Source organism: Mobula birostris, chromosome 28, assembly GCF_030028105.1.
Source record: "Mobula birostris isolate sMobBir1 chromosome 28, sMobBir1.hap1, whole genome shotgun sequence".
Taxonomy (NCBI): domain Eukaryota; kingdom Metazoa; phylum Chordata; class Chondrichthyes; order Myliobatiformes; family Myliobatidae; genus Mobula; species Mobula birostris.
In genome coordinates this window covers 17,905,461-17,929,120 of record NC_092397.1, presented here as the reverse complement: position 1 = coordinate 17,929,120, position 23,660 = coordinate 17,905,461, and the positions used below count along the sequence as shown (strand labels likewise).

Genomic DNA, 23,660 nt, shown 5'->3' with positions numbered 1-23,660 from the left:
CCTCCCCTTCCTCCTCCCCCTCCCTCCCCCTCCTCCCTCCCCCTCCTCCCTCCTTCCCCTCCCTCCTTCCCTCCCCTCCTTCCCTCCCCTCCTTCCCTCCCCTCCCCTCCTCCTTCCCCTCCCTCCCCTCCTCCTTCCCCTCCCTCCCCTCCCCTCCCTTCCTCCTTCTCCTCCCTCCTTCCCCTCCTCTCCCTCCCCCGCAGATACACGTTTTCTGCCAGTTTCCTCTGCCTGTCTGTTTTAACAATAAACTCCGCCGAGCCGGGCGGTGATTGGCCGCCTGCGGACCGTGTCAATAAACCCGGAGAAACACTCACACAGAGAGACAGACAGACAGAGACAGGGTCAGGGTGGGAGGGAGGGAGGGAGAGAGAGAGAGAGAGAGAGGCGTCACCCTTGACTCGAAGCAAAGTCTCGGTCTGTCATTCACTAGACGCACGTGTTTCGGGGGTCGGGGGCAAGAGCGGGGTGTTGGCCGAGATCCGGGCTGTCCCCCCGGCAGAGGGGGCTGAAACCGCCCGGGGCGGGGAAGCCGGCTTGAGTTTCACTTACCCTTCGCTCGCCCGCACTCTCTCTGGAGCGCGTATGGGGGCATCTGCCGCCGAGGACTCTGCCTCCCCGGTCCGGCGCTCTCGGTCGCAAGCGGTGACAGCGCATTCCTGCACCCTCCGAAGAAGTGAGAACTTTCCCCTCCGCCGGGCTCCCCGCGGCGATGACTTCGGTCTGGAAGAGGCTTCAGCGGGTCAACAAGCGAGCATTTAAATTCCAGTTTGTCGCCTCGTATCAGGAGCTGACCGTCGAATGCACCAAGAAATGGTAAGTTTGACTGGTTTCTTTTTTGAAGTTTTGGGAGCGCCGGCGCCGCTCAGGGAAGCGGATGTGCACATTATTCCGCGTTGTTTTTTAAACCCGGGGCCAGAGATTAAGGAAGTGAATTGCTTGTTCGTCTCAGCGTAATTTCTGCCTTCTTTCCTTGTGATTGCAACCCCTTTTGGCTTCTCCGGGGTGGGGTTAAAACTTTTGGTGGTTGGGGTGGTCTGTCAGCCTTGAGGGAGGGGAGATGTCTCGGGTCACAGAGGACGGGATGTCCCCCAGTAGATGGGGTGGGGAGGGGGAGCTGTCAAGTAGGACAGAGGAGGAGAACTGCTGTCAGGAGCTGGTCGCGTCAAAGTAGAAGAAATGTTTAACTCGCGGGGTGGAGGGGTCCTTTCTTGGCGGAATTAAATGCCCGAAGGCCGTGGTGGGGTAGATCGTGACGCAGACAGCGGAGTAAAGTGAGACCGGGGCAGGATGAGAGAGAACGCGCTGGCAGGCTGGTCTAGAGGTCAGTACGGGCAGGATGGGCCGAGGGGCCTGTGCTGTACTTCCCCTGTGAGTCGCTAATACGTGACGTCTCGAGGGCCAGTGGGGAACTGGAACTGAGGAGTCACCGCTCGGAAATGGGCTCTCAGACCCCCCAGTTGTCTTTGCCCCCGCCTCCTCTAACAGCTCGTTCTATATACCCTCTGTGGGGGGAGGATGGGGGTTTGGACCCTGCCCCTTTAAACCTTCCTCCTCTCACCCTAAAACTGAGTTTTGGGGAGGTCAAATAGCTTCCTCCTGCTCCCTCTGCGTCTTATTTGGAGGTGCTGCGCACGACTTGGGAGGGGGTGCTGGTCTAGATGGATCACAGTGATGGGGAGGGAGGGGAACACAATTGTTTTAGCACAGAAAGCGGAGTTGGTTTGGGTAGTGGGCTAGAACAGAAGGGAAGGTCAGTGAGGGCGCAAGGAGATGGGGTGGATAGGAAGTGGGGGCTAGTATGAACCCAATGGGCCGAATTGCCTCCTTTGTGGCCCAGCCATGATCATTACTTCCTGTCTGTTGCCGTGGTGATGCAGCAAGGGGGCCCTGGGGCCAAGCGCGTCCGTGCTGACCGTGGTGCGTCATTCTGCCCATCAGGAGTTTGTACGCTCTCCCCGCGACCATGTGGGTTTCCCCCAGGTGCTCCAGTTTCCTCCCGCAGTTCTAGGGACCCTGCTCCAGGACCAGAACGAAACGGGGACAGGTCAGAGTAAGAAGGTGGTGGGTGAAACCGGGAAAAGGGTGGGGGTGGAAGAGTAGGAAGCTGGGGAGTTGATGGGTGAAAAGAGAAACAGGGCTGGAGTGGGGGGAATCTGATCAGAGGCCATGGAAGAGGGGGAAGGGGGAGGTGATGGGCAGGTGGGGAAGTAAGTTTTGAGAGGGACATGGGGGCTGCTGAAGGAGAAGAGGTAATTACCAGAAGTTTGGACAGGTACATTGACCTTAGAGAAATAGAGGGCTATGGGTCACCCTAGGTGATTTCTACAGTAAGGACATGTTCGGCACAGCTTTGTGGGCTGAAGGACATGTATTGTGCTGTAGGTTTTCTATGTTTCTATCCGCTTTTTTGTGTGTCATCCACGCCGATCGTGCACTGATTTAGTGAGAGTTTCGGAGAACGTGCTGTGCAGGTCGGGAAGGAGGTGCAAAGGACATATTGAACCGGATGAGGAGATCAGGACTTCATCCTTTCTCTCCGAGAGGACCAGGACCTTGCTGCCGGGTCTGGAGGCTCGCCTGTCTCGATGACCCGGGGGGGGCGGGGGGCTGCGTTGGCTGGAGTCAGGGCCTTGTGCTTTGGTTCTTGGCGTGCCAGACAGGTCAAAGGTTAGAGGCCAGACCAAGGGTGGTCCACCGGCCCCTCCAGGTTCGGGGCTTAACAACCCTGACTGGTCGGACAAAATCGTTACAGAGACAGCAAGGAAGACTCCGTCTGCGTCGGTGTGCCCGGGACCTGTGCAACTGACAGGGCAGAGGCGGCCCCGAGCGTCGCCAGAGATGGACGACCTTCACTGCTGCCCCGAACGCCAGCGGCGTAATGGGTAGAGTGTGGAGAGTTCATACGCTAGCGTATGTTCCCGAGTCTGATAGCAGCAAGGGTAGGAGCTGGCGTCCAACATATTATTCTCCGTAACTTCTGCCACCTCCAACAGGATCCCACCACTAAGCACATCTTTCCCTTGTCCCCCCCTCTCTGCATTCCGCAGGGATCACTCCCGACACGACTCCCTTGTCCATTCGTCACCCCCACCCCTCGCCACTGATCTCCCTCCTGGCAATTATCCGTGTAAGCGGAACAAGTGCTGCACATGCCCTTACACTTCCTCCCTCACCATCATTCAGGGCCCCAGACAGTCCTTCCAGGTGAGGCGACCCTTCACCTGTGAGTCGGCTGGGGTGATGTACTGCATCCGGTGCTCCCGATGTGGCCTCTTATATATTGGCGAGACCCGACGCAGACTGGGAGACCGTTTCACTGAACGCCTACGCTCTGTCCGCCAGAGAAAGCAGGATCTCCCAGTGGCCACACATTTTAATTCCACATCCCATTCCTATTCTGACATGTCTATCCACGGTCTCCTCTACTGTAAAGATGAAGCCACACTCAGATTGGAGGAACAACACCTTATATTCCGTCTGGGTAGCCTCCAACCTGATGGCATGAACATCGACTTCTCTAACTTCCGCTAATGCCCCACCTCCCCCTCGTACCCCATCTGTTATCTATTTTTATACACACGTTCTTTCTCTCTCTCTCCTTTTTCTCCCTCTGTCCCTCTGAATATACCTCTTACCCATCCTCTGGGTCCCCCCCCCTCCGTCTTTCTTCCCGGACCTCCTGTCCCATGATCCTCTCGTATCCCCTTTTGCCAATCACCTGTCCAGCTCTTGGCTCCATCCCTCCCCCTCCTGTCTTCTCTGATCATTTTGGATCTCCCCCTCCCCCTCCCACTTTCAAATCCCTTACTCTTCCTTCAGTTAGTCCTGACGAAGGGTCTCGGCCTGAAACGTCGACTGTACCTCTTCCTAGAGATGCTGCCTGGCCTGCTGCGTTCACCAGCAACTTTGATGTGTGTTGCTTTTATTTATTGATGGGGATACAGCACGAAACAGCCAGCCAGTGGTGTACTGGCATCAGCGCTGGACTTCGGAGTGAGAGGTTCCGAGTTCGAATCCGGCCGGCTCCCTTGCACGCTCTCCATCCGCGTCTGGGTTGGGTGTTGAGCTGACAACTCGACCTCGTTTTAAAAAAAACCTGGAGAGGGATGGGCTCCGCCAGGTTTCAGATGCCCAAGACACGCCGTATGATGAGCATACTGAAAAGATCGGTGCAAGAAGCTTGTTATGACAGCGCCCGACAACTCCACCAGGAGTTAAGGGCGCACGCGCACACACATACAGCGGAAATAGGTCCTTCGAGTTGCGCTGCCCAGCAATCCCTCCGATTTAACCCCAGCCTAATCACGGGACAATTTGTAATCACCAATTATCCTACCGACCGGTGCGTCTTTGGGACTGTGGGCGGGGAGTGGAACACCAGCAGGAAACCCGCCTGGTCACGGGGGAGAGTGTGCAAACTCCTTAAAGGCAGCAGCGGGGAATGAGCTTGGGTGGCCAATTGAAACACTGTGCTCGCCACCTCGTACTGAGCCGCCCCTCGGCCCGGCGGTACGTGTTCTTCGGCCTGCGTATCCTCTGACTGCCGGGAGAGAGAACATCCAGGTCAGGTGGGGGGGGGGGGGGAGGGGTCTTTGATTACGCCAACCGCGTAACTGAGGTGGCGAGAAGTGGAGACGGAGGGAGGCTGGCGTTTACGGTGCAGCTCCCTCTGCCGCGGGCCTGCCATGCGCCTCCGGGACGGTGACGGCGTGAGTTGGACGCGGAGTAAGTCTCCCGCTGCACCGTCCCGCCGCGGACTTTCAGGGCAGAGGCGCCGCAGGTCGAGCACGGTGAAAAGTCTCCCTCCACGCCCTCCGGCGCACGCTCCCTGGGCCGGGGCGGTGCAAGTTTCTGAGATTATGAGCGCGCCGATCGAGTAATGAGAACATAACAGCGGGCTCCAAGCTGTCCTGGAGCCTGGTGGAACGATTTGTCAAGCATTTGTGTCTTCTGCCTATGGGAGGGGGGTGGGGGGAGGTTCCAGGGTGGTTGGCGTCTTTGGTTATGCTGGCTGGAGGTATAGACAGTCAGTGGAGGAGTTGCTGGTATCAGGATCAGATTTAATATCGCTGGCATGTCTTGTGAAATGTGTTAACTTTGTAGCAGCAGTACAATGATAACAGAGAAACACTGAATTGCAGTGTGTGTGGCTATATCCATATACAATGCTTTCTGTGGTCTCTCTGTTCAAACAGGGTAACAGTGCCTCTGTTTTTTTTTGATTTATTAATTTACGGGATGTGGGCGTAAGCCAGCATTTATTGCCCGTCCCTAGTTGTCCCTTGAGAAGGTGATGATGAGCTGCCTTCTTGAACCTGAGGTGTAGGGACATCCACAGTGCTGTTAGGGAGGGGGTTCCACGATTTTGACCCAGAGACAATGAAGGAACGGTGATATGTTTCCAGGTCAGGATGGTGAGTGACTTGGAGGGGGATTTCCCAATGGTGGTGTTCCCCAGTATCTGCTGTTCTCGTCCTTCGAGATGGTGGTGGTCGTGGGTCTGGAAGGTGCTGCATTGGGAACGTTGGCGGGTTGTTGCAGTGCATCTTGTAGATAGTACACACTGCTGTAACTGCCTGTCGATGGTGGAGGGATTGGACGCTTGTGGAAGGGGTACCAATCGAGTGGGCTGCCTGGTACTGGATGGTGTCGAGCTTCTCGAGCGTTGATGGAGCTTCACTCATCCAGGCGAGTGGCGAGTATTCCATTACACTCCTGACCTGAGCCTTGTCGATGGTGGACGGGCTCTGAGGAGTCAGGAGGTGAGTTACACAGGATTCCTAGCCTTTGACCTGCTCCGGTAGCCACGGTGTTTATATGGCAAGACCAGTTCAATATCAGAATCTGGTTTATTATCACCGGCATGTGACGTGAAATTTGTTAGCTTAGCAGCAGCAGTTCAATGCAATACGTAATATAGAAGGAAAAAAAACGAATAAGTAAATCAATTGCAGTATACGTATATTGAATAGATTAAATATTGTGCAAAAGCAGAAATAATATATATTAAAAAGTGAAGTATTGTTCACGGGTTCAATGTCAATTCAGCAATCGGATGGCAGAGGGGAAGAAGCTGTTCCTGAATCGCTGAGTGTGTGCCTTCAGGCTCCTGTACCTCCTTCCTGATGGTAACAGTGAGAAAAGGGCATGCCCTGGGTGCTGGAGGTCCTTAATAATGGACACCGCCTTTCTGAGACACCGCTCCCTGAAGGCGCCCTGGGTACTTTGTAGGCTAGTGCCCAAGATGGAGCCGACTAAATTTACAACCTTCTGCAGCTTCTTTCGGTCCTGTGCAGCAGCCCCTCCATAGCAGACAGTGTTGCAGCCTGTCAGAATGCTCCCCACGGTACATCTATAGAAGTTTTTGAGTGTATTTGTTGACATGCCAAATCTTTTCAAGCTCCCAATGTAGAGTCCTGCCAAGGATAAACCCCCTCCCACCCCCCCAGGATTTTGATAGTAGGGGATTCAGTGATGGTAATGCCACTCTATGTCCTCAGAGGGTGAGGAGAACTCAACGTGTCTCTGATGACCCTCACCAGTCCACCACAGTAAACATCTAAATGGACGTGTCATAGCTTGGTACAGGCCCTGCTCCGTCCAAGACCCCCCAGACACTGACAGAGAGTTATGGGCACAGCTCAGTCCACCTCACAAACCTGCTGGACCAGGTTAGGAGCTCACACACCAAATCACAGTATTGAGTACAGGAGACGGGACGCTACGTTGAAGTCGTATTAAGACGTCGGTGAGGCCTAATTCGGGAGCATCGTGTGCAGTTTTGGTCACCTACCTACAGGAAAGATGCCTTCGTGACCACGTTGCCACGCACAGCTCTGATCTGCCGATCAAACTTGCAGATGACACGACTTTGACGGGACTTATTTCCAACAATGATAAGGCTGCCCACAGAGGAGGTCCACGCCCTGTCACTGTGGCGCCAAGGAAACAACCTCTCCCTCACTGTCGAAAAATTGAAGGAGTTAATCGCGGATTACAGGGGGATTGGAGACAGGCTAGCCCCTATTGACATCGATGGGACTGTAGGTGAGAGGGTGAGTAGTTTAAAGTTCCTCGGCATAAACATCACCGAGGATCTCACGTGGTCTGTACACACCAGCTGTGTGGTGAAAAGGCACAACAGCGCCTCTTTCACCTCAGACGGTTGAGGAAGTTTGTTATGGGCCCCCAAATCCTGAGGACTTTCTACAGGGACACAATTGAGAGCACCCTGACTGGCTGCATCACTGCCTGGTATGGGAACTGTACCTCCCTTAATCACAGGACTCTGCAGAGAGTGGTGCGGACAGCCCAGCGCATCTGTAGATGTGAACTTCCCACGATTCAGGACATTTACAGAGCCAGGTGCATAAAAAGGATCATTGGGGACCCGAGTCACCCCAACCACAAACTGTCCCAGTTGTTTTCGTCTAGCAAACAGTACCGCAGCACTAAGGCCAGAACCAACAGGCTCCAGGGCAGCTTCTTCCACTGGGGGTGGTGAATCTGTGGAATTCATTGCCATAGATGGCTGCAGAGGCCAAGCCCAAAGTTCCCTCTAATTTGTAACGACCAGAGTGCGTAAAAAGAAAAATAATAATTTTGTGCTGTACAGTTTTTTGCCCTGTGGCAACAACACATGCACTCTAAATAATTTCTTCAATAAAGAAGGATATAAATAAGCCCCTTCTTAAAATCTGCAGAGACGTCATTGCAAACTCCACATTGCCAGACCGTCCGCATCAGAGACTGGAAAAGGAAATGAGACTGCGTGCGATTGTGAAACGTACTTAACGTGCCGATGTGAGGAGCAAAAGGTGTGTGTGTGTGTGTGTGTGTGTATATGTGTTTGTGGACACCTCAGAGGGAGCATTGGTCAAGTTGTGGTTCAAGGTTTGTAGATGTCACTCCATACGCAATGAAATTAGTTTATTTTTTACAGGTTTTAACATGAAAATAAAGAAATAATGTAATTTACTTTAAAAAAATGCATAAACAAAGGCTAACCAAAAAAAATGTGCAAAACAAGACCACTCATGTAAATATTTTTTAAAAAAGCTAACTGCACCCTTCTATGCGGTGGTGTGCTTGGACACTGGGTGATGCCAACAGGCTCGATAAACTGATTAGAAAGGTCTGGCTCTGTTATAGGAGTCAAACTGGACACACTGGGGGCTGTGGTGGAACAAAGGACCCTCCGGAAAATCCTGGCAATTCTGGAAAATGTTTCTCACCCTCTGCGTGCCACCTTGGCTGAACAGAGGAGCACTTTTAGTAACAGACTGAGACAACTGCACTGCTCCAAAGAGCGATATATGAGGTTATTCTTACCCTTGGCCATCAGGCTCTGTGATGAGTCAACCTATCACCGGGGAAGTGATGTAGGCTGTTTGAGATAACTTATTTTTTTACTCTTTCTTACTTCTCTTCTAATCTGTGCACTTGTAATGCCACTGTGACACTTTAATCTCCTTTGGGATCGATAAAGCGTCCATCTATCTAAAAATAATACTGATAATTTACTTTATAATAATAGTAAAGTTTAGGGGTAACATGAGGGGGGACTTCTTTACTCAGAGAGTGGTAGCTGTGTGGAACGAGCTTCCAGCAGAAGTAGTTGAGGCAGGTTCGATGTTGTCATTTAAAGTTAAATTGGATAGATAAATGGACAGGAAAGGAATGGAGGGTTATGGGCTGAGTGCAGGTCGGTGGGACTAGGTGAGAGTTCGGCACGGACTAGAAGGGCCGAGATGGCCTGTTTCCGTGCTGTAATTGTTATATGGTTAAAGAGCCCTTGAAAGTGAGTCTGCAGGTTGTGGAGTCAGTTCAGGGTTGAGGTGAGTGAAGTTATCCACAAGGGTTCAGGAGCCTGATGGTTGGAGAGTAATAACTGCTCCTGAACCTGCTGGTGTGGGACCTGAGGCTCCTGTACCTTCCTCCTGAAGGCAGCAGCGAGGAGAGAGGTTGGCCTGGACGGTTTGGATCCTTCACGACGGATGCTGCTTTCTTGTGGCGGCGTTCCTGGTAGATGCGCTCAACGGTGGGGAGGGCTTTACCGACCTGCGCTCGGCAAGTTTGTCGTCTTTTCCGTTCCTGGGCATCGGTGTTCCCGCACTAGGCCGCGATGCAACCAGTCAAGGTGTACTTCACTGTGCGTCGAATGAACATAGAACCGTACAACACAGGCCTACCTCAGTCCTCTGTCCTCTCCTGTCAGATTCCTCCTCCTTCATTCCTTTTACCTCTTCCACCTATCACGCCGCCAGCTTCTCACTTCATCCCCCTCTCCCCCACCTTCCCCCTCACCGACCACCTTGCTGTCCCTCCACCCCCACTTCCTTTCCTGCCCTGATGGAGGGTCTTGCCCCAAGACGTTGCCTCTATTCCTCTCCATAGATGCTGCCTGAATCAGAATCAGATTTATCATCACTGGCATCTGTCGTGGAATTTGTTAGCTTAGCAGCAGCAGTTTACTACATTACATGATAATATAACTGTCTGTCTGACCCCGGGAGTGTGTGATGGGACGGTGTGGAGGGAGCTTCACTCTGTGTCTGTCCCCGGGAGTGTGTGATGGGACGGTGCGGAGGGAGCTTCACTCTGTGTCTGACCCCGGGAGTGTGTGATGGGACGGTGCGGAGGGAGCTTCACTCTGTGTCTGACCCCGGGAGTGTGTGATGGGACGGTGCGGAGGGAGCTTCACTCTGTGTCTGACCCCGGGAGTGTGTGATGGGACGGTGCAGAGGGAGCTTCACTCTGTGTCTGACCCCGGGAGTGTGTGATGGGACGGTGCGGAGGGAGCTTCACTCTGTGTCTGACCCCGGGAGTGTGTGATGGGACGGTGCGGAGGGAGCTTCACTCTGTGTCTGACCCCGGGAGTGTGTGATGGGACGGTGCGGAGGGAGCTTCACTCTGTGTCTGACCCCGGGAGTGTGTGACGGGACGGTGTGGAGGGAGTTCACTCTGTGCCTGACCCGGGGAGTGTGTGATGGGACGGTGTGGAGGGAGCTTCACTCTGTGTCTGACCCCGGGAGTGTGTGATGGGACGGTGTAGAGGGAGCTTCACTCTGTGTCTGACCCCGGGAGTGTGTGATGGGACGGTGTAGAGGGAGCTTCACTCTGTGTCTGACCCCGGGAGTGTGTGATGGGACGGTGTGGAGGGAGTTTCACTCTGTGTCTGACTCCGGGAGTGTGTGATGGGACGGTGTGGAGGGAGTTCACTCTGTGTCTGACCCCGGGAGTGTGTGATGGGACGGTGTGGAGGGAGTTTCACTCTGTGTCTGACCCCGGGAGTGTGTGATGGGACGGTGTGGAGGGAGTTTCACTCTGTGTCTGACCCCGGGAGTGTGTGATGGGACAGTGTGGAGGGAGCTTCACTCTGTGTCTGACTCCGGGAGTGTGTGATGGGACGGTGTGGAGGGAGTTCACTCTGTGCCTGACCCCGGGAGTGTGTGATGGGACGGTGTAGAGGGAGCTTCACTCTGTGTCTGACTCCCTCTCCCTGCCATGGGAGTGCCAATGTTTGAACAGTGACATCACACCACTAACTGAAATGGGGAAAACAATGGTATTTGTTTATTTCTTAAAATAGAGAATCTAAACCACCATTGTAACCAAATGAGGCTTGTTAATCCTTTGCTGATTTGGTGGGGTAGTGTACTGGTGTGAATATTGAACTATCGCCCATTACATACTCCTGACTCCAACTTGGCTAATGGTACAGACAAAGTGCATATTGAGTACAGGAGATGGGATGTTATGTTGAAGTTGTACCAGACGTTGGTGAGGCTTAATCTGGAGTATTGTGTACAGTTTTGGTCACCTACCCACAGGAAAGATGTAAACAAGGTTGAAAGAGTACAGAGAAAATTTACGAGGGTGTTGTCAGGTCTGGAGGACCTGAGTTATAAGGAAAGATTGAACAGGTTGGGACTTTATTCCTTGGAATGTAGAAGATTGAGAGGAGATTTGATAGAGGTATACAAAATTATGAGGGGTATAGACAAGGTAAATGCAATCAGGCTTTGTTTCCACAAACGAGAAAATCTGCGGAGGCTGGAAATCCGAGCAACACACAGAAAACGCTGGAGGAACTCAGCAAGCCAGGCAGCGTCTATGGGGGGGGGCGCGGAAAAGGGGCTTTTTCCACAGAGGTTGGGTGTGACTACAACCGGAGGTCATGGGTTAAGGGTGAAAGGTGAAAAGTTTAAGGGGAACACGAGGGCAAACGTCTTCACTCGGAGGGTGGTGAGTGTGGAACGAGCTGCCAGCACATGTGGTGCGTGCGAGTTCGATATCAGTGTTTAAGGGGAGTTTGGATGGGAGGGGTATTTTACATTAATCGATTAACCTACCAAGTGGCACATCTATGGGCTGTGAGAGGACACCCACGCGGTCAGGGGTGAGAACGTACAAACTCGCTCCAGGCAGCAGCGGGAATTGAACCCGGGTCGCCTGCACCGTAAACCGTCGTGCTGACCGCTACGCTTCCGTGCCCTCCGAGGGTGGGCATTGGGGGATTCGATCCCGGTGCAGGTGGAGTGGTGGGGGGAGGCTGTTTAAATGGCTCAGCCCGGACTAGGTGGGCCAAATGGCTCGTCTGACTCTGTGACCCTGGGGCGATTAACCACAGCAATGACTCTAAAACTCTGGCAAGCCGACGGAGGCTCCCAGGTCAGACGAGAACCCTCGGTGACGGCGGAAGCTCGTACAAGGAGAAAACTGCATACTGCTCATACAGAGCAGATCACTTCATTCAGCTAGAACAAGGTGAAACGATAACAGATACACGAGGACACAAGAAACGGGAGCAGGAGTCGGCCATCTGGCCCGTCGAGCCTGCCCCGCCAGTCAATAAGATCATGGCTGATCTGACCATGGACTCATCTCCACCCACCTGCCTTTTCCCCACAACCCTTAATTCCCCTACTATGTAAAAATCTATCCAACCTTGTCTTCAATATATTTACTGAGGAAGCCTTCACTGCTTCATGGGGCAGAGAGTTCCACAGATTCACCACTCTCTGGGAAAAGCAGTTCCTCCTCACCTATTCCCCTGAATCTTGAGGCCATGTTCCCTAGTTCTAGTCTCACCTACCAGTGGAAACAACTTTCCTGCCTCTATTTTAACTAGCCCTCTCACAAGTTTTATATGTTTCTATAAGATCTCCCCTCATTCTTCTGAATTCCAGCGAGTACAGTCCCAGGCCATTCAATCTCCCCTGGTAGTACGCAGTACTCCAGGTGCGGCCTCACCAGTACCCTGTACAGTTGCAGCATAACCTCCCTGCTCTTCGAAGCGGTATAAAGTGTGACAGCAATGGAGAGAGTGCTGTGCAGGCAGACAATAAGGCGCAAGATGGCAATGGGGCAGATTGCCATCTCCTCCTCCTAAGGGGTGGGCAGTGACTCTCATAACGGGTGGAAGCCATCCTTGAACCTGGTGGGACGTGCTTTCGGGCACGATTGGGTGGGTGGGGGTGGGAAGAGAGACTGTCTCGGGGGGGGGGGGTGGTCTGCTGGCTGGTGAGGACGTGAGAAGAGGAGGTGGGGAAGGGGGTCTCTCTATCGGAGTGCCAGGACTGGTTGAATAACAGTGCGACGTTCGCGGCGAACCGCCCCCCCTGTGACCGCGCCCCCTCTGCCCACCCGTCTTACCTCCCCGCGATGAACTGTGGAGAGGGGTCCGCTCCCAGAACGAAACCCCCCGAACCCTCGCCTTCCCGAGCAAGCCCCTCCCCCCCCACACGGTTCCCCATTTCATGAGGAACTGAGCAGCCTCCGAGAGGGGAAGTCCTGCGGAAATGGGGAAGCGGGAACAGAGTCGGTGTCTTCTGTTAACCCACTGCGCACCTCGAGGTGCTGGGACCTCAACCCCACCTCTCACCCCAGTCTCAGAAGCCCTGTCCTCTTCACCCATGGGTCCTGGGACCTCGCACCCTATCCCAGGAGCCCAACTCCCTTTGACCTTCGGTTTCAGGACCTCACACCCTACCCCAGGAGCCCAATCCCCTTCATCCATGGATCTGAGGACCTACACCCCCCCCCCCCCCAATCTCAGGATCCCAATCCTCATTCCCCTTCTCCCATGGGTCCTAGGACCCCAACCCAGAATCCCAATCCTCTTCACCCATGGGTCCAAGAGCCCTCGCATTGCCTGGGACCCCACCCACCCTTCCCACAAGCCCAATCTCCTTCACCCGTGACCCCAGAGCTCCAGCACCTGCCCCAGGAACCCAATCCCCATCACCAATGTGCCCCACCCCTGCCCCCAGGGCCAAATCCCTTTTCAGCTACGGGCCACCCATTTCTCCTCACCTTGACCCCTTCGCCCATGAGTCCCCGAAAGCACCCGTGGGTCTCGAGAGCCCAGACCCCATCTCCCATGGGATCCTGAAGCCCCAGCTCCCTCTTCCAGACTTGTGATGAGAGTTACTGGCATGGGTGAGTACATCATACACGGTTACATAATAACGAAACTATAACGAAAGAAATGTACATTTAGAAAGTAAGTGCAGAAGAGAGGAGGTTGTTTACGCGTTGTACGCAGGCCTACAGGTCCTGGTGCTCGTGAACCAGATCCTCAGCTATGAGTAAATAGCCATAAGACATAGGAGCAGAATTAGGTCATTTGGCCCATCGAGTCTTCTCCACCATTCAATCATGGCTGATCTTTTTTTTTCCCCCCTCAGCCCCACTTCCCGGCCTTCTCCCCATAACCTCTGCTGCCACGTCCAGCAAAGAACCTACAGAGCTCTGCCTTAAATACGCCCAACGACCCGGCCTCCACAGCTGCCTGTGGTAACAAGTTCCACAAATTCTCCACCCTCTGGCTAGAGAAATTTCTCCGCGTATGTCTTAAAAGGACGCCCCTCTATCCTGAGGCTTGTCCTAGACTCCCCCACCATGGGAAACATCCTGTCTACATCTATTCTGTTTAGGCCTGTCAACGTTTGAAAGGTTTCAATGAGGTTCCTCCACACCCCCCTCATTCCATCCGAATTCCAGCAAGTACAGACCCAGAACCATCTAACGTTCCTCGTATGATAATCCTTTCATTCCTGGAATTTGTGGCGAAGGCTGGGGGAGTAAAACCCAGACAGCAACTCCGGAGTGGAGCCCCTGAGGCGGCCGGACGTCACCGAGCATCGTTCCGGCAGCTCCTGTAGCCGAGCTGGCGCCAAGCGTATCGCTTCATAAGCTTTCCTTTGGGCCACACCGGTGAGGCCGAGAGGGGGACCTTGACGACTGGACATCTCAGGATCTCCAGACCTTCCTCCAGGCTCGTGAGCTTGAGACAGACTGTCGCCATCGTCAGTGCCCTCACAAGTGTCTACAGGTGTCCCGCGGAGAGCATCCTAACTGGCCGCGTCACTATCTGGTACTGGGGGGAGGGGAGGGGCATTGCGCAGGATCTAAGGGAGCTGCAGAGAGCTGTAAACTCAGTCAGCTCCCTCATGGGCACCAGCCTCCGTCGTATCCAGGACATCTTTAAGGAGCGGTACCTCAAGAAGGCAGCCTCTATCATTAAGGACCCCCACCACACAACACACGCCCTCTTCTCATTGTCACCATCAGGGAGGAGGTACAGAAGCCCGGAAGGCACACACTCAACGATTCAGAAACAGCTTCTTCCCCTCTTACTGGTTTTTCAACTGGAACCTACCAGCCTTCTCCTTCCCACCCTCCCCCTACCTTCTTTATAGGGCCTCTGCCCCCTCCCTCTACAGTCCTGACGAAGGGTCCGGCCCGAAACGTCGACTGATCATTTCCACGGATGCTGCCCGACCTGCTGAGTTCCTCCAGCATATTGTGAGTACTGCTTCCCCTCTGCCTTCCAATTCCCAAATGGACATTGAACCCATGAACACTTATTTAACTTCATTTTTGTAGATTTTTGTTTTTCTGACTGTAATTTATAGTTTTTATTATGTATTGCTGCCGCCAAGACAAGTTTTTATGTCACACGCCAGTGATAGTCAACTTGACTCTAACTCTGTTGTCTGTTCAAAAATCTGATGGTGGAGGGGTAAAAGTTGTTCTTAAAGCACTGAGTGTGTGCCTTCAGGCTCCCAAACTTTCTCCTTAACAGTTGCAGTGAGAAGGGGACATGTTCCGGGTGATGAGGGCTTCTCCCCACCCCCCACCCTGGTAGTCAGGATCCCTGTACTCCATCACCCCTGAGTCCTGGGACCCCACCTCATATCTCAAGAGCCCCAGTCTCCCCCCCACCCAGAGGGGTCCCATGACCCTCCCTAGCCCCATCACCCACAGCCAAAGGATCAAATACTGTTGAAGCCACACAGAGCAAAAGGGATAGGAGGAGATTCAGGCCATTCACACCTTGTACAGTCCAGGGGGGTGATCTCAGCTCCACATTCCTGCCCCAATCCCAGACCCACCTCCCCCCAACCCCTCAGGACTGGCATATCCTAAAAATTCACCACCCTTGCAAGAAATCCCTCATCTTCTGATCATTCTGCCCCTCCCCTAGACACCCTCACTGAGGAGAGGCACCCTCTGAATATTCACCCCGCTAACCCCTGCCTCCCGATCCTGGGTTTCAATCGGACCACGTCTCTCGCTTTTCTGGACTCTGCTGGCCCAACCTTCCTCAACCTCCAGGTTTGATTCAGTGAGATGGGCCAAGGTGGGGCAAATGGAGTTTAATTCCAACTCGTGCAAGTTGACATGCGCTCGAAAGCCAACAATTGAGGGAGGCTTTCCACCGTGAATGGTCGGGCCCCGAGGATTAGTGTAGAGTAGAGGCCCCTTGGAGTTCAGGTACGCGGTTCCCTGAAAGTGGGGTCGCGGTTGGACACGGGTGGGGGGGACGGCAGAGTAGCGCAGTGGTTACAGCCATCGCTTTAAAACAGCCCACTTATACGATCAGGGTCCAATTTGCGCCCACTGCTCAGGAGGAGTTTGTACGTTCTTCCCGTGACCACGTGGGTTTCCTCCGGGTGTTCCGGTTTCCTCCCGCATTCCAAAGACGTACGGGCCGGAGCTGGGGAATCGCGGGCACGCTACGTCGGCGCCGTTGTGGCGACACTTGTGGGCTGCCGAGTAGTCGGGGTGCAGAATACAGAAGGCGGGAGGGTGCGTTGCAGTTGTACAAGATGGTGGCGAGACCTCGCTTGGAGTATTGTGTTTGGTTCTGGCCTCCCTGCCAATGGGTTGGTTCATTTTTGCGCCGTGCCATACGGCGCGGGCGATCGTGGTCTCCCTGTGACTGTTCTTGGCAAAATGTCCGACAAAGGTGGTTTGCCATCGCCACCTTCCGGGCAGTGACTTCACCAGGCGGGTGACCCCCACCATGGTCAAAGCTCTTCAGAGATTGCCTGGTGACAGTGGTCACACAACCAGGAGTTGTGATCTGCACCGGCTGCTCGTACGACCGTCCACCACCCACTCCTGCGGCTTCGCCTGACCCTGATCGAGGGGGCTAAGCAGGTGCTACACCTCGCCCAAGGGTGACCTGCAGGCCAGCGGAGGGAAGGAGCGCCTCACACCTCCTTTGGTAGAGATGTCTCTCCACCCTGCCAACTGCTGGAGTAAAGATGTTGTTAAACTGGTTAAAAAGTACAAAAAGGAGTTACTGGGAAGTTCCCAGGACCTGAGGGCCCAGGTTGTAGGGAGAGGTTCGACAGGCTGCGACTTTGTCCTCGAGGGGGTGATCATATCGAGATCATGAGGGGTATAAAATCACAAGGGATACAGATAGGGTGAATGTGCACAGTTTTTTCTCAGGGTTCTGAAATCAAGAAATGGGGGGGCGGGGGGAGGACACTGGTTTAAGGTGAGGGCTGACCTCATTGAAATCTATCTGATGGTGAAAGGCCCGATAGTGTGGATGCGGAGAGGATGCTTCCTGTGGTGGTGGGGGGAGTCCAAGACCAGAGGGCACGGCCTCAGGATGGTGGAGGGGGGGGGGGGGGGCGTCCTTTTCAGAACGGAACTCCTTTAGCCAGAGAGTGGCGAGCTCTGTGGGATTCATTGCCACAGGCGGCTGTGGAGGCCGAGTCTTTATGTATGTTTCAGGCAGAGGTTGATGGATTCTTGATTGGTGATACAGGGAGAAGGCGGGAGATTGGGGGGCTGAGAGGGAAAACAGATCAGCCGTGATGATATTCGATGGGCCGAATGGCCTAATTCTGCTCCTGTACCTTATGGTCTAATGGGGTTTACAACGCGGTATGATTTATGAATGTATCTATCGGGCCGTCGGGAGGGGGGTGCAGCGATTAGTGTAGCCTATTACAGCACCAGTGAACGGGTTCAATTGGACCACTGCCTGTGAGGGGTGTGCACGTTCTCCCTGTGACTGTGCGGGGTTTCCTCCCGTATTCCGAAGTGTAAAATATGGTGTAAACTTCAGTCTGAGTGCCGGAGGCCTCCGTCGGTCAGAGTCCACCACGGATATTGTGTCCTAGCTGTCTAGAAGGGCAGGTCCGGGCAGTACGATCCGGAGAGCGAGCTGTTGCCCGTGCAGCAAGCTCTCCCCCTCTCCACGCATCCGATGAGCCCAACGGAACGGCAGAGACTGACACAGTTTGGGTACCAGGAGTTGCCGGTCAGCGTCGAACTCAACGCAGGGCTGCCTCAGGGGCTCCAGCTCCGGATTTTACCCTCTGGGTTCACCCCCGAAGCCTTCCCCGAGAGCGGGTACAGCCGCAAGGCAGCGGAGTTTGGAAATCGGAGTATTCCTTCTCGGTGAGCTGCAGACCAAGGCCGACGAGCCCCGTCTGCCCGTAGCGAGTAACCCGCCTTCAACCCTTCTCCTGTCAGTAGAAACGGTTCCCCCAGGCTTAGTAGCTAGGCCACAGGTGAAGGCCGGGAGCTGGACTTGGTTGTCAGAGGCTGTTTAAGTCGCACGCCATTGGGAGCATTTAATAGGGGAGCTCGTCCCCGTTAACACCCCTGGCCTGAACAACCTTAAGGAACCAAGTTACAGTAAGATAAATGTCTACCAGATGGAAAGTGCAGTAACATAGGGCGAAAATGGTGAGGTAGTGCTCATGGTTTCAATGTCCATTCAGGAATCGGACGGCAGAGGGGAAGAAGCTGTTCCTGAATCGTTGAGTGTGTGCCTTCAGGCTTCTGTACCTCTTTCCTGATAGTAGCAATGAGGAGAGGGCATGTCCTGGGTGATGGAGGTCCTTAATGACGGACGCTGCCTCTCTGAGACACCGCTCCCTAAAGATGTCCTGGGTACTACGGAGGCTGGTGCCCATGAGGGAGCTGACTGAGTTTACAACTCTCTGCAGCTTGTTTTGATCCTGTGCAGTCGACCCCCACCCTCACAACCACTCGGTGATACAGCCTGTCAGAATGCTCTCCACAGTACATCTGTAGAAGTCTGTCGTAGTGATGAGACGAGGGCACGTCTTGGGTGATGGGGGTCCTTGCTGACCGGTGCCACCTTTTGGAGGCATCGCCCTTCGTAGATGTCCTCGGCGCTGGGGGGGGAGAACCAGCGCCTACGATGACGCTGGCCAAGTTCACAAACCTCTGCTGCCTTCACCAATCCTTCCCGACCAGAAGATGACACAACCAGTTAGGATGTTCTCCACAGTACATCCGTAGAAACGTACTCGTCTTTGGTGACGTGCCTACACCATGACGTCCCGTAACCTCCGCTCAGACAATCTTTTGGGTTCTTCCAGGCGTACGCTGACCAGAATGCTGGGGTTTGGAACTGAAATATTGGCAGTTCCTGCACTGGTGTGCACGCCCTGCCCTGGCTGGTTACATCATGGTCTGACATGGCAATTCGAATTCACAGGGATGTACCAAGCTGCAGAGGGTTATAAGCTCTGCCCAATAAATCACAGGCACATCCCTCCCCACCCTGTCTACAGGAGGCAACGTCCGTCATCTAGGAGGGGAGATTTGATGCAGGTGTACAAAATTATGAGGGGTATAGATAGGGTAAATGTAAACAGGCTTTTTTCCACTGAGGTTGGGAGGGCCTACAACCAGAGGTCATGGGTTAAAGGTGAACATAGAAACGCTGAAATCTACAGGCCCACAACGTTTTGCCGACCATATAACCTACTCTAGAAGCCGCCTAGAATTAGCCCACAGCATGGCCCTCTATTTTTCTAAGCTCCATGTACCTATCTAAGAGGCTCTTAAAAAAACCCTACTGTATCCACTTCCACCACCGTCACTATTTTTCTCCCAGCTGGTTCCGTCCGCTCATTCTCTGCCCATCTTGTTCAACCTCTGTCCAGTCTGTATCCCACCACCTCAGTGATACATATCAACCATCTCGTTCAAACTCTGTCCAGCCTGTATCCCAACACTTCAATGATATATATCAACCATCTTGGTCAACATCTGTCCAGCCTGTATCCCAACACCTCAATTATATATATCAACCATCTTGTTCAACCTCTGTCCAGCCTGTATCCCAACACCTCAATGATACATATCAACCATCTCGTTCAAACTCTGTCCAGCCTGTATCCCAACACCTCAATGATACATATCAACCATCTCGTTCAAACTCTGTCCAGCCTGTATCCCAACACCTCAATGATATATCAACCATCTCGTTCAAACTCTGTCCAGCCTGTATCCCAACACCTCAATGATACATATCAACCATCTCATTCAAACTCTGTCCAGCCTGTATCCCAACACCTCAAAGATACATATCAACTATCTCGTTCAAACTCTGTCCAGCCTGTATCCCAACACCTCAATGATATATATCAACCATCTTGGTCAACATCTGTCCAGCCTGTATCCCAACACCTCAATGATATATATCAACCATCTTGTTCAAACTCTGTCCAGCCTGTATCCCAACACCTCAATGATATATCAACCATCTCGTTCAAACTCTGTCCAGCCTGTATCCCAACACCTCAATGATACATATCAACCATCTCATTCAAACTCTGTCCAGCCTGTATCCCAACACCTCAATGATACATATCAACCATCTCGTTCAAACTCTGTCCAGCCTGTATCCCAACACCTCAATGATATATCAACCATCTCGTTCAAACTCTGTCCAGCCTGTATCCCAACACCTCAATATAAAAGCAAAGAAATGAGGCTGAGGCTTTATAAGACACTAATTAGGCCACACTGGAGGATTGTCAACAGTTTTGGGCCCCGTATCTCAGAAAGGATGTGTTGTCATTGGAGAGAGTCCAGAGGAGGTTCATGAGGATGGTTCTGGAAATGAAGGGGTTAACATATGAGGAGTGTTTGGCAGCTTTGGGCCTGCACTCACTGGAATTTAGAAGAATGCCGGGGGGTGGGGGTTCTCATTAAAATCTGCCGAATGTTAAAGGGACTAGATAGGATAGATGTGGAGAGGTTGTTTCCCCTGGTGGGGGTATCCAGAACTAGAGGGCACAACCTCAAAATCGAGGGGTGACCCTTTAGAACAGAGATAAGGAGGGATTTTTTAGCCAGAGAGTAGTGTATCTGCCACAGACTGCGGTGGAGGCCAAGTCCGTGGGTATATTTAAGGCAGAAGTTGATAGTTTCCTGATCGGTCGGGGCATCAAAGGATGTGGCGAGAAGGCAGGTGTATGGGGTTGAGTGGGATCCGGGATCAGCCATGATGGAATGGCGGAGCAGACTGGATGGGCTGAATGGCCTAATTCTGTTCCTATGCCTTGTGCTCTAACGTAACATCCCGATTCCAACCCTCAATCCCCTGACTGAACTGGAATCAGGTTTATTAACACTGACTTACACGGCTTAAAACTGGTTGTTTGGACGACAGCAGTACAATGCAAAGACATAAAATCGCCAGAGGTTACAAAAATGAATATATGGTCCAGAAATAAAGGAAAATGAGGTTCATGGGCCGTTCAGAAATCTGCTGGCAGAGGGGAAGAAGCTGTTCCCGAATCATTGAGTGTGTGTGTTTAGACAAGAACATAAGAAATGGGAGCAGGAGTCGGCCATCTGGCCCGTCGAGCCTGCTCCACCATTCGATAAGATCATGGCTGATCTGACCACGGACTCATCTCCACCCACCCGCCTTTTCCCCACAACCCACAATTCCCCTACTATGCAAAAAAAAAATCTTGTCTTAAATAGATTTACTGAGGCAGCCTCCACTGCTTCATTGGGCAGAGAATTCCACAGATTCACCACTCTCTGGGAGAACCTCCTCCCCAATGGTTGTAGTGTGAAGAGGGCATGTCCTGGGAGGTGGGGGTCCAGCTGATGCACTGCCTTTGGAAGGGATCCTCGGCATAAACTTCACCGAGGACCTCACGTGGTCTGTACGTACCGGCTGTGTGGTGAAAAAGCACAACAGCACCTCTTTCACCTCAGGCGGTTGACGCAGTTTGGTGTGGGCCCCCAGATCATAAGGACTTTCTACAGGGGCACAATTGAGAGCATCCTGACTGGCTGCATCACTGCCTGGTGTGGGAACTGTACCTCCCTCAATCGCAGGACTCTGCAGAGAGTGGTGCGGACAGCCCAGCGCACCTGTAGAAGTGAACTTCCCACTCTTCAGGATATTTACAGAAAGAGGTGTGTAAAAAGGGCCCGAAGGATCATCGGGGAGCTGAGTCACCCCAACCACAAACTGTTCCAGCTGCTACCACCCAGGAAACTGTACCGCAGCATAAAAGCCAGGACCAACAGGCTCCGGGACAGCTCCTTCCCCCAGGCCGTCAGACTGATTAATTCATGCCGATACAATTGTATTTCTATGTTGTACTGCCTATCCTGTTGGACATAATATAAATTATTCTAAATTACGATTAATTGCACATTTGAACGGAGACGTGACTCCTCCTGTATTTGAAGGATGTAAATAATAAAGTCAATTCAATTCGATGGCGGGGAGGGCTATGCCTGCGATGAGGCTAGGAGCCCGTTGTTGGGCCGAAGGGCCCGGTTCTGAGCTGGGTGAATCGCAGGAGAGTGGAAAATTAACTGGTAAGTAAACCGATTCAACATTATGGCACTCAGCGGGTTTGGTTCTGAGATTTGGCGTACTTTGAACTTCTCACCTGTGAGTCACTACTCACGATCAGTCTGAAGGGTGGTGCAGTGAGACTGGCAGAGGAGCTGAATGAGTCCTACCTGCCCGCCCTACCTAGCCTGTTGCCAACCCAACAGCCAGCCCTCTCCCTAGGTGCGGACCGAGCTGCCGACAGGAAGCGGTGGATGCACGTTTGATTTCAGAATCGGGTTTAATACCACCGACGTATGTTGTGAAATTTGTTAACTTAGTGGACGCAGTACAATGCAATATATGATAAACATAGAAAAAAATAAATTACTGTAAGTATGAGTATTAAATAGTTAAATTTTAAAATAATGCAAAAACAGAAATAGTAAAAAAAAGTGAGGTAGTGTTCTGGTTCAATTTTGACATCAAAGAGAGGTTCAGATAGATGAGACCTCACCTTGAGTATTGTGAACAGTTTTGGGCCCCTCATCTTAATGTGCTCGCATTGGAGAGGGTTCAGAGGAGGTTCGCAGGGATGATTCTGGGAATGAAAGGGTTATCATACGAGGAACAGTTGATGGCTCTGGGTCTGTACTCGCTGGAATTCAGAAGGATGAAGAGGGGGGGATCTCATTGAAACCTTTCAAATGTTGGAAGGCCCAGACAGAGTAGATGTGGAAAGGATGTTTCCCATGGTGGGGGAGTCTAGGACAAGAGGGCACAGCCTCAGGATAGGGGGGTGTCCATTTAAAACAGAGATGAGATACACCCGACGTCTCGGCCTCCACAGCCGTCTGTGGCAATGAATTCCACAGATTCGCCACCCTCTGACTAAAGAAATTCCTCCTTGTCCCCATTCCAAATGGACGTCCTCGTATTCTGGGTCTGTGCCCTCGGTTCGTGGACTCCCACACGATGGGGAACATCCTCTCCTTGTCCACTTTATCCAGGCCTTTCAACATTAGGTAGTTTTCAACGAGATGTAGCCTCATTCTTCTGAACTCCGGTGAATACAGGCCTTGAGGCATCCCGTGTCCCTCATACATTAACCTTTTCATTCCCCGGATCATGCTCAAGATCATTCCCTAGACCCTCTCCAACAGCGGCGAATCCTTCAATAAGGAGCCCAACGCAATACTCCAAACACGGCCTTACAAAACCGTAGCTTTACCTCCTCGATTGTTCTCCACAGCTGAGTCTCCCCGGAAATCTTCCAAGATCCCGGAGACCTGCTGGTCAATTCCCCCTCCGTTGCGGTCGTGCTCGGAACTGCCGGTTCCCGTTATCGATTCCGACTCGGAGCTGATCGCTGACTTTTCAGTCGGAGGAAACCGGAGGGCCCTGAGCTCGTCCTCATCGGGCGATCGGAGGAGGAGCGGGCCAGCGACTTTAAGTTCCTCGGTGCTGTCATTTCGGTAGGCCGGCCCTGTAAGTGCGATTACAAAGAGAGCACGACAGCGCCTCCACTTCCTTGGAATGGTTGCGAAGACTCGGCAGGACATCTGAAACTTCGACAAGCTTCTATAGACGCGAAGTGGAGAGCCGGGGACTGGCAGTGTCACAGTCTGGTATGGGAACACCAATCCCTCGGAATCAAAATCAGAGTTAGTATCACCGGCCTGTGATGTGAAAGTTGTTAACTCTACAGCAGCATGATAAATAAACATGGGGGGGGCGGTAAGTGTCCTACTGGGGGGTCTCGGCTCGAAACATTGAC

At 52.8% G+C, this 23,660-nt stretch overlaps 1 protein-coding gene across 2 annotated transcripts in view; it reads left to right on the top strand.

The window, feature by feature from the left end:
• The first annotated feature begins 381 nt into the window (after positions 1-381).
• LOC140189027 (EH domain-binding protein 1-like) overlaps positions 382-23,660 on the top strand; it is a 121,201-nt gene continuing 97,922 nt past the window's right edge. For both annotated transcript variants that reach the window (XM_072245702.1, XM_072245701.1), the window contains exon 1: positions 382-816. In XM_072245702.1, coding sequence (XP_072101803.1) covers positions 713-816 — 104 coding nt within the window. In that variant the 5' untranslated portion in view covers positions 382-712. The remainder of the gene's footprint in view (positions 817-23,660) is intronic.